The 11,076-nt window shown below is 43.3% G+C and overlaps 1 protein-coding gene across 1 annotated transcript; it reads left to right on the top strand.

Annotated features, from left to right (window-relative positions):
* The first annotated feature begins 5,503 nt into the window (after window positions 1–5,503).
* FABP7 (fatty acid binding protein 7) lies at window positions 5,504–9,013 on the top strand. Its single transcript, XM_059831355.1, has 4 exons — window positions 5,504–5,593; window positions 6,244–6,416; window positions 7,054–7,155; window positions 8,664–9,013. Exons 1-4 carry the CDS (start codon window positions 5,521–5,523, stop codon window positions 8,712–8,714), a joined length of 399 nt encoding a protein of 132 aa, XP_059687338.1. The 5' UTR covers window positions 5,504–5,520; the 3' UTR covers window positions 8,715–9,013.
* The last annotated feature ends 2,063 nt before the right edge of the window (window positions 9,014–11,076 follow it).

Here is an 11,076-nt window from a genome sequence, read left to right as displayed (position 1 = left end):
ACAGAATCCATGGACCTTAATCCAGGGTGTGTTTCTGCTCCACTAATATTCTCACTGGGCTGCTCTGAACACGAAATCTACACAAGTCCTCCAGAATCAGTTGCAACAAGTCAAATGCAAGTCATCTAATCTCCTTAAACCTATGTGCTATTTTGCCATTTATGCACATAGGGATTATTTTAACTTAGTGTGTTCAGCTTATTCACGTCTTCTAAATTTCTCTGAGTCATTATTACCCCTGAAATAGCCAGTTGCTTATTTATAAGACTGTATTTCTTTCTTTGTCTGTGTATGACCTTACATTTGGCCATGCTGAAATTGTAAGTCTGGAAGGCTGATTTCTTGCATTGATTTTACAAAAACTAGACAGCTATTGTAAGTAACATGCAGTATCAAACATTTCTGTTACATTTTAGAGGCTTTCAAATATTTTTTCTACTCTTAAACACAAAAGAAAGCAAAAACAAATATTAAAATAACCAAAGGCCTAATGGTACAAAGTTAAAATAACTGCATCTTCAATAAATAGAACTGGGAGCCAGGAAGGTGGCTGGCTTCAGTGCAGGCTAATGCTTTGAGGAGAGCCTCTAACTTGAGTCCTCTAAATGGTAGATATAGTAATATTAGATAACAGATAACAACCCCCCAAATGCCTTTAAGAAGCAGAGAAGACCCTGGAGATATTTAGTAGTATTTGCTTCCTTCTTTAAACCCTTGTAGACCAGCTGTCCTCTCAGCTTAAACCAATCCGAATAAATGTCTAATAGTTCATAATGAGGTATTAGCGGGTATTTACTTTCCAGGACTCTCCTAATCTCATGTCACACCAATTTGTAACCTAAGAGAGAGTCTACAAGAATGAAATGCATGATCACAGACCACTTCGTTTTCACCAATTAGCAAGAGACACCAGAATTAGACCTTAGCATGACTTGTGCTCTAATGCTAGCCTGTCCTGGCATTATTTTTGTTGAGCTTTTACAGTGGCAGGAAGCCTGCTGAACATGCTTCTAAGCTTTGCCTAAGGCATGCCGTGCTCTTAGAAGGAATACAACATAAACACGTCTTTCCTGCTCCTGCCTGCATTACCTTGCACCTTGCCTATCATCTGGTCATCAGTTCCAGCAAAGCCCTTCCCATGGCATTTATGCAGCACAAGGCTGGATCCATACAGATGCTTTGTACCTGGGACCATTCTGTGACCACTTGCTGGTGCAGCTGCATAATTGTGCGTCTTCTCCATAAGGTATATATCTCTCTTGTTTAAACAGGGATTTCTGAAGAACTGCCCATCAATAGAATAAACCTAGTGATTTTCTGTGACTCACCAACAGCACTGAGATAGTTTATTTTTATTAGGGGGATCAGCAAATCTCTTCGACAGCTAGAGGACACATGAGATAATTTTAGTTAAGGACATTCTACTGCCCTGTTTGACATTAGATTTTTCTGCAGCACCAAAAATCAAATCACTCTCAGCCCTGAAGCAACATATCCCATCTGACACAATAGCTACTAAAATCCGGTCATTTCTGTATTACACTGAGATCAAAGCTGCACTGAGATTCACAGCCGAGCTTCAAACAAGGTTAAAATGTGCTGAGAATACCCTAGTCTGCTGACAATAAATGGAGAAAATCTCTTCTACTTTCAGCTAGACATTATTTTAAATTTCCTTAATTCAAAAGTAGCCCTCTATATGTTTCAGAATGCTAAGAGATTACCAAAATGCTTAAGTGAGTTAGGACCCTGAATCATGTTGGCTTTCAATGGGATTCAATACCTAAAAGGCCTTTGAGAGCCTACATCTGCTTTCATACCAGGGGAGTTAGGCCCTGGTGTCACTGCTGCCCTTTGTTGCACACATGGGTACAAGATGCTCTGTAGTTCCAGGGTCTTCATTGCCCCGAACACAGAAATGTTTGAATAATGCAGTTGTCGCTAAAGTGTCTGAAGGTCTTGTAACGTAGTATCCCCTTAACTACTGAACAAACTCTACAGAGTAATACGTTATTCCTCACTGTTGTTCTGCAAGGATGGTGAAAGGATAGGTTTAACTGCATTGGTGTAGCAAGTGTGCCCCTCCTGTGTTAGATCCACAGAGGGACATAGCAGAAGGATAGATAAACCTGACTTCAAACATGAGCTGCACCCATTTCACTACATTTCTATAACCAGAGTACTAAGCCCTTAGTGACTGGCTGCAGTGATTAGATGCTCAGCAGTTCCTGACGATGATGAGGAATCCACACATGAGAGAACCTCTTGGTCAGACTTTTCTACCACAGGAGCCTGGTGGCCATCCATCCTGTGGTGCCCTTTTATTTATTTTTTTCTTAACAAGTGAATTATTTTTTTCAAGGACTGAATGAAGGCTGAATGAGTCTGAGAGCTGGATTCTCTGAATGCCTGAGGGCATGTGAAGCAGGGATATAACAGTGGGAGAAAGGTAGCCCAAAGCAGGTTTTGTGTCCTGTATTCAAAGGCTGAAGTTTAGAGCAGTCCCACATTTACCCTGGGTGGCCTTTGGAAGCAAAGATTACTTATTACACAGGGATGTCTTGCCACAGCATTTTCATCTTTCAAGCAGGCCTTGAACAGAGAATGCAAATGTGCCTACTTACACTGCTCAGGTTGTGTAAAGAGTTTAGTGTAAACGAGCATGAGTCCCTGGGTGTTCAGAGAGAAATCTCCAGAGACATCTTTCGTCACACAGGCTTTTTACAGGGGGGTACGCAGTCTGTTAAAACCTTCCAACTCTGCTGACAGCGTAAAAGAAACTCCAAGCTGGTCTCTTGTGCAGCAACCTAAAATGAACACCAGGTCAGTGTTAACTTCACACTGCTATCTCTGTTCCAGCCATAGCAAAGCATTTTTATATATCAGGATGACTTGTACTAGCTGTTGATATTAGTACAACTCTCGCGTAAGGATCCACAAGCAAATATAGGGCATAAGGTGCTATGGAAAACATTTTTGGCTGTGGCTCATCACCCCACAAGGTGTCAATAATGTAACATTTCCTACTGTTGATTTATCCTGCTCCCAATCATCACTAACACAGACGGGTGGGATCTCACCATCATAAAACCTGGTGTGATGACTTTGGCAATCTATCTAAGCAGCAGAAGGAACATGAACATTTTAGCAGACCCTGTTTTACATCCGAAGCATGGTGCAAAGTGTTAAAGAATATGTTTTTTCTTAAGACTAGGTACTTGTGTTAGCTAAGTGTGTTGAGAAATCCTAGTAGAACTGAACCTTCTGTGTAGGAATGATTGCTTAAATTATGAAGGATCCTGAAGTGGTTACCTCTCAAAGGCCTGGTTGCAACACTGTGTGGAAGAAGGTGCAAGGCAGAAGTGTCCTTGAAAAGTCCAGCTACCAGCAGTGGCACAGAATCACTGTCATGAGTTTTATATCACACAAAATCCATGAGGGTGGTTCTACACAACAAGCCCCGGAGAGCATAGAGAGGAAAGAGCTCTCCCAGGGTTCTGTGCACACATATGCACCAGAAGGATCTGCAGAGGCTTCAGGGCTTCTGCAAACAGAAGCTATATGAGCAGATAACTCCATCTTGTCAGTACTGGGAGAGGAGATACTGTCAGTTCGTGAGGATATTGGTAAAATCATATAGGATTTAATATGACGCATCTCAGATGAAGTAGGTGAACGGTGAGGTCAGTTTGCATGTTACTTGCATGCCAGCTGCCTGGGTGCCAGCGGTGAAGCTCTGTGAGACCATGGCTGCAGCGTTTGGCTACGGGTGGTGAACACTACTAAATACTTGATAATGTTACTGTATTGAGGAAACACAATTCCCAAAGTGAACTGGAGTCACGGATGATACCCATGCACAGTATCAACCCCATGTGCCTCATGCCATGACAGTGCCAATCACAAAGCATATTCCTCATTCACTAGGGAGGGTTTGACTGACTGCAGACATTAGGTTAGTGGACATCCATATGAGATGCACCAGCAAGGCTGGTACTCTGTGCAAACTTTGGAGACACAGCATTATTCAACTTCGGCAAAAAAAAAGGAACTTGATTCCTTTCAGCCTCATGAACAACAATTGGCGGTCTGTTATTTCAGGCAGTGCTCTTACTCTCCCTGGCTTTCTGAGCACTAGCTGAAAAGTCTCGGAAGTGCAGGTCCTCAGAAGAGGAAATCAGGCGTAAGCTGAGCAGCTGAGCACACGTTGTGTGTCTCTCTGTGCTTCAAAGTAAGTGGACGGAAGGTTAAAGAGAAACAGATGCACTAGTTCATACCCTTAGGTTATCAAAAGTAATGAAAATTGTGTTGTGTGGTAAAAGGAATTAGGTTTATATTACTGGGGTTAATTCAGAGAGGGGTTAATTCTTTCTGAGGACAAGTCAAAAAGTGGCAAATTAAATTAAAATCCCATCAGAAGCATCACTTGCCCTACGCCCAAAGAATGTGCCATACTACGAGAGCCTGAAAGAAATGCAAATGACAGTCAAAAACTAATTTTAAAATATTAGGAAAATATTCATAATTATTTGTATTTCATATGGCTGGACCAGGTAGAAAATTGTTGAGGCTTTGCTCCTAAATCACAGAAAGTCTCTTTCACTTAGTCCCCAAGTTTTGTTACGAGAGCTGAAGAGCTAGATTCACGACTCTGGAATCCATCCAAGCCATAGGTCTTGAAAAGCTGACACGGTGGCTTGTCCCACGGGGACAGGCTGCTTTCTGAAAAACACTCAAGAGACAAGATGACTGCCTAGAGCCTTCAATGAATTTCAAGGAACAACTAGAAGAAGGAAAACATTCCCTCTCTGGCAGAAAAAAATCGTGTTAGATGAAACAGTTTTAAGCTCTTTTCCTTCTTTCTTCATTCCTAGTTTCCAAAAGCTGCCAGCTGTGGAGGCAAGGTGCTGTTTCCAGCCAGCAACAGCAAATGCCAATTTCAGACAGCATCTGTATAGATGCCATGTGATGGTGGGGGAAAGGGATCTGTACTCGGCCAATACCAAACCGGGCTTGGAAATCTTCATGGGAAAGCTTTTAGAGGTGGTGTTCTGCAGTAGCGGTGCGATCCTGTATCTTTATTCAGCAGAGTATTTCTCGTTCGGTGCCCGCTTCCCTTTTTGCCCCTGTTGCTTTAACGGGGAACACGCCGCGGGCGGGCGGCGGGAGCCCCTGGGAGGGCTCGGGTGAGGAGAGGTGCCGCACACGCTGCCGTGCCGGAGGGGGAGGCAGCCCTCTCCATTCCCCCTCAACGCCCCGCTGGGCGCCCCGGCCGGGGGAGCGGCCCTGGCCGGGGGCCACCCCGCGTCCCTTCCCCGGCGGCGGCGGGGCGCGCCCTCCCCCGGCGGGGCGGGGAGTCGCCGGCCCGCCGCTGCGGGCCCGGCCGGCGGGGGCGGACCGCGGCTGCCCCCCGCCTCCCGGCCCCCCGCCGGGCGCCGGCTTTAAATGTGGGGCGGCGCGGCGGCACCGGCGCTCTCTGCCACTCCCCGCCAGCGCTGTCGGCACCTGCAGCCGGCCGCCATGGTCGAGGCTTTCTGCGCCACCTGGAAGCTGGTGGACAGCCACAACTTCGACGAGTACATGAAGGCGCTGGGTAGGTACGGCCGGGCGGCAGCGGCGTGTGTCGGAGATCTGGAATTCTGCACCAGCCTTAAAAAAAAATTATGTAAGAATTTAAAAAGCCCCCCACTGCCAGAGGTGTAGGTAAGGCATTCGTAGAGGCGGGGGAGATTTGGGCGGCTCTGCCTCTGGCAATAGAGGCGGGTCATTCAGCCGGGGGGGCCGGGGTGTGTTTGCGTGAGAGCCGTCCTGCTGGGGAGAGGCTCCCGGAGATGCCCCCAGGTTAGGGAAAGCGTATGAAAGAAAGGTAAATGCCGCCTGCAGAGAAACTGGAAACAAACAAACAAAAAAGAAATTATGCGGGAGTGATAAGGAACTGAAATCCACAGCAGCAGAAGCGATCGTCACCCGTTCCGCGGCGCTGCTTGGGCACGCCGCGCTGCTAAATTAGGTTCCTTGTCACGGCGCTCGGAGGAGCGAGGGAGGATAAGAGCTACATGGCGGGGGGGGGGAAGTACCGATGGACACTTTGGGTATAAGGGCAGAAGCGAAGCAGAAAGTAGTATTTCACCATGATAGCTGAAAGCTGTTGAAAGCTGAGGGGTTTCTGTACCTCGATGTGTAGAAAAAAAGACGTGAAAAACCGAATGTCTGATGGATGTCTCTTTTCCTTTGATGGTCTAGGAGTGGGGTTTGCAACACGGCAGGTGGGGAATGTGACTAAACCCACTGTGATTATCAGCAGCGAGGGGGACAAAGTAGTGATCAGGACTCAGAGCACTTTCAAAAACACAGAAATCAGCTTTAAACTTGGAGAGGAATTTGATGAAACTACCCCCGATGACAGAAACTGCAAAGTAAGTGAACTCTCGGGCCGCAGTGGCTTCTTTTTTCTCTTCTTCCTCCCCACCCCCGCCCCGAGGCTGTATCTTTGGTAGGGTCAAAGGAAAAAAATGTAACTTCTGCTACTGCCAGTTGTAGCACTGTGAAGGACAGGCAAAAAAGATGACATGGCATCTTACTTGCCTGCTTACACCATGTCTTGTCTGAAGCAATGTGTTATGTTGCCAGCCCCCTGTCTGCCTTCCAGTGTCGAAGAACTGTGTTAGCTGTCCCCTTTTCTTTCAATCCAAATATCATTTGGCATAACTTTTTCCAGTCGAAATGGGGAAGTGCCTTCTTCCCTGCATCTTTGGGGGCTTACCATAAACATTATCCCAAAGCACATCTGAAACAGTGGTCCTTGTGAGACTGGAACTCAAAGAAAACAACTTTTTCTCATCCTTTGACACAAACAAGAATTGTATAGAGTTCACGCTTAAAATGAGGATGATTCATGGGCTTGGCTTTAAAATGGCTGCGACTACTTTATCATTCTAGATCCGCATCCATCTATTGAAGAGAATTCAATAGAATAGTGCACGCTGAATGTGTGAGCAGAATCCCAAACGCCCCAAATAAATGAATGTCTTTGCGTTTCTTGGTATCTCACAGTCAGTTGTGACCCTGGACGGAGACAAGCTAGTGCACGTACAGAAATGGGATGGCAAAGAGACAAACTTTGTGAGAGAGATAAAGGATGGCAAAATGGTAATGGTAAGTATAAAGCTCACTGAGCAGTCACATACACCACTAACACTCTTCACTTACATTTATCTCAAGCTTTATGAACAGATAGTGTTACTTATACACAAACCCTTAAACTAATTGGTGGGGAAAGGTAGCAGAGATTTTTCAAATATTTATTTGTTTTGTGTCTTGTTTTACTGACAATTAAAAAATTGCTAGTGGTTTTAGGCAGGCCAGCCTGTGTATTTCCAGAGAGTATATGTTCTTTCTACAGTTTGTGTAAATGCCCAAACACAAAAAAAAGTCCTGGTGAGCTGGAAAAAGATACAAAGTTATTGATTATTGATATAGAGGCAATTGTTGCCAGTGCTAATTTAGATTTCTTTAAAAACTTGTTTTAAGGATGCACAAATAAATAATACCTAATTACACAGAACAAATATTTCCCTAGGAAAATAAAAGTACAATATTGCTGGAGGTAACAGCATTTTTATATTTAATAATAAAGGGTTTATTCCTCCTATCTTGTTAAAAACTACAATAAACAGGAATTGTGTGAAGACAAGTGTTGTTTTAAATTCACATTCTTCTCCTGACTTTTCAGAACAGGAGTATGGGGTGAATAAATGGTGGAAGTTACTATATCTAATGTCCAGGGTGGTACATCTCCTGCTTATTTTTGGCACAGAGATGTAACTTTCAAAAATAAAACCCCTTCAGCTATACTAATCTATGTGACTTGGCTGTTGGAGAAAACCGGTTAGCTTGTTTTCTAAATACTTCAGAGAGTATCTATGTGGGTGGAGACTTCCAAATAATTAAAACCTTAAAGCATACGGTCAGTGCAACACAATGTGACAAGTGATTCGAGGGAAAATACGTGCTTTGTTTTTGGAAACAGCTACACGCTTATACAGAACACCTTTTCCTTTGGAATTTGAACATGGTGAGTTGTCCTGTTCCACTTCAGGAAATACCTCCAAAGCTCACACACTGTAGTTAGTGTTCTGCACGACTGCAGTAACTAAAATATTTGGTAGTTATAGCTACATAAGTGCACAGAATGCATTTATTTTAATACAAGGTTCTCCTTAAGTATGTGCCTATGCATAATAGTATAGAATATAGGCATAGAGGACTTGGATTTCAGATTGCACATTGTGCAATGTGATCAGCTTTGGGAAAGTAAGCGTTAAATCTTTATTAGAACAATGTTGTAATTATGAAATTACATTAATGAAATTAGAAAAATTAGAAAAAACAGTAATTTCTAGTCTCTGTTGCCTTGTACATGGGCATTATGTGCTTCTTGGGTTTGAAAGTAGCAAGGAGAAAGTTATGTTTATTATGGGATCCAAACTTTGAGGTTTTGCCTCTTGTTCATTTAAAATACCAATAATCAAGACCAACTTGTTTTTCTGTAAATTACATGATGTAAAACAACCTTGCTCAAATATGGACTTCTGAATATGTGTTAAGTCATTACAGAAAATGGTCCAGCATCTAACGTGTCTGTCTTTTCCTTGGACTTGCAGACTCTCACCTTTGGTGATGTGGTTGCTGTTCGCCACTATGAGAAAGCATAGAGTTTACCCGACCTCTGTCCAGATGTTACTTCTGCTGGATGGATTAATGTACTGTCCATAATCGAACATAGCTAAAATGCACATTTCTGCATGAAAAGTTAATAGAGAGTTTTGGAGTGTGTGTTTTTTTAAAAAAACTTTATGCCATCAAATTGGCAAGCTTGTGCTATATAGTGAAACAGGTTAAACTTGGCATTAAATTTCTGAAACAGTTGCCTCTCTTTTTTACAGTAAATGGAACATATTTGAATTGTTTTGGAATGCAGATCAAACAGAAATTAAAAAGTTTTTTAAACCTGTGCTCCTTTTGCATTTAATTGGCTAATATTCCAGTGTTTTGGAGGGAGTTGTTGAAAGTTCATTTTTCTGAATTAAAACAACAGAAAAGCATGTGGTACAAAATGCTGCAGCAGCTTCTCTGATGTAGAGAATACAGGAACAAAAACATTGCCTTCACTCCACTTCAACGGCTTCTTTCTGCTGGAGGAATCTAAAGCCCCTGTCTTTATATAAGTAGGCAGAGAAGTGAGAGGTGCAAGCCAGTTTCAGCTCGTCCCTTCACTGGGAATGTGTTATCCAGTGCATGCTAAGGCCAATGGATAGACAGCCTTTGATGTCAGAGGGGATCCTGTTGGTTTGGTTTTAATAGTTATAAGAGTTTTTTATTTGTTTTGGTGGGCTTTTTTGCTAATATACAAAACATTGAAGTAAACCAAAGTGCAAAGATTGAAGTGTTTCACAGGATGGGAGGAAAGGACCAACATTAAAAAAGGCAGGACTGGGGGAACCTAAAGTACAAAGCTTATCTTCCATCAATCTCCACGGGGTGGAAGGAAAACAAAGGGAAAACAGTGAAAGACAAACCTTCCGAGATGCCCTTCCTTGAGCTGTAGTTTCATAGCTAATATATACAGGAGGTAACAATTCGTACTGTGAGCAATTTCAAATGCTGCTTAAAAGAAGGAAATTAAAACCTTATTCCTGAAGAATATTCTGTAAAAGATGGGGGTGGGAAAAACTGCCTCACACTTCAGATTATTAGGAAAATTGAAAGAGGTTGCTGGCAGCATTCAACAGATTGTTCGGAAAATCTGTGTTTTCTGACACACTGACTCAGTGGACCACATGGAGATGCAGCTACCTACATCCTCTCAAACACAAGCAGAGCTGAGCTGTGGTGTTTTGCTCCCAGGCAGCACTCCCGGGGTGTGTGGCTGCAGAGGGTGGCGCAAGAGGGGCATCCTGCCCCACATCCCAGGCCTAATACTGCACTGTGCCATCCTTCGGATCTGCTACATGGTATCATGGGAAGTAGCTTCTTGCTTCCCTGGACAGCTAGGATAACATGGGTAGCTCATCTCACTTACCTCACAGAAGTTCAGATGCAACTATGGCACCTAACTAATACAAATACAAAATTCAATGTTGTTAGCTTTACTTTTTCACGAAGAGGCTGCCTGAAAGGAACATCCAAGTCTGTTTTATCTTGTGGGGAACACTGAGTCCTTAATTATGAACCGTTATAAATATGTTTTATTTGGTGGATGTTGATTGTTTTAAAAATCTAGGAGCTTTTTTCATCAGAGAAATGAAAAGCAGAACTTGTTCCAGTGGCATGGGGAGCTGCAGTCTCTGTTTTGGGCTGCTTCAGCTGCTATAGTGCAAGTTACAATTAAACAGCATCTTTTACCCTTCGGTTTTATTACCTCATTTAATCTTCAGCTTCAGTACCTAATACAGCTTTCATCTGTCTCTTCTCCGTTGCTGCCTGTTTGCCCGCGGGTGCATTTGCCACATGACTGTCCTTCCCAGCCAGCCCTTCTCAGAAAGGTGGGAGCAGCTGCTTTTCCTTCATCACTGGGGAAAACAGACTTGGGTCCCCCGTACTGGCATTCATCTTCATGACAAGTGATTTGTGGGGTCATGAATTAAAAAAATAATAAGGTTTTTATTGAATAGGAGAAAAGGAATGCAGAGACATTGTTAAGACTTGGTTTACAACTAAACCCTGAACAGTATTTTACATTACCGTCACTTTTAAACAAAGGTTACTTTTCCCTACATACGTATGTTCTATAAGCCACACAAAACAATCACGAAGCTTATTGCGGAAGTCTTTTGCTATTCTAAAGATGAACAATACTAATGTCAAATTAAATAAGGGAGAGAAAAGTGGAGAAGTGGTACCTGCAAAGCGCCTGTGGCGCTGTTCAGAGGAGCGGAAAAGTGAGGAAAATAGCAACACATGGGACTTCCAGCTGCTGGTAAAACAGCTTTGCAAAGCCCTGGAAAGCAGATCTTAACAGAACAGCACAGTAAGCAGCGGGATGTTTGGGGGTAGCTATGGGATCCATGACATCAT

The sequence above is a fragment of the Gavia stellata genome, chromosome 2, assembly GCF_030936135.1.
Source record: "Gavia stellata isolate bGavSte3 chromosome 2, bGavSte3.hap2, whole genome shotgun sequence".
Classification (NCBI taxonomy): Eukaryota; Metazoa; Chordata; class Aves; order Gaviiformes; family Gaviidae; genus Gavia; species Gavia stellata.
This window is presented reverse-complemented; position numbering and strand designations above follow the sequence as displayed.

What these genes read in the sequence shown, in the direction of transcription:
- FABP7 (XM_059831355.1), top strand. Translation starts at nt 5,521, where the DNA reads ATGGTCGAGGCTTTCTGCGCCACCTGGAAGCTGGTGGACAGCCACAAC. An exon ending in CGAGTACATGAAGGCGCTGG is followed by an intron (nt 5,594 to 6,243) that starts GTAGGTACGGCC and finishes TTGATGGTCTAG; the next exon opens with GAGTGGGGTTTGCAACACGG. An exon ending in AGGATGGCAAAATGGTAATG is followed by an intron (nt 7,156 to 8,663) that starts GTAAGTATAAAG and finishes TTGGACTTGCAG; the next exon opens with ACTCTCACCTTTGGTGATGT.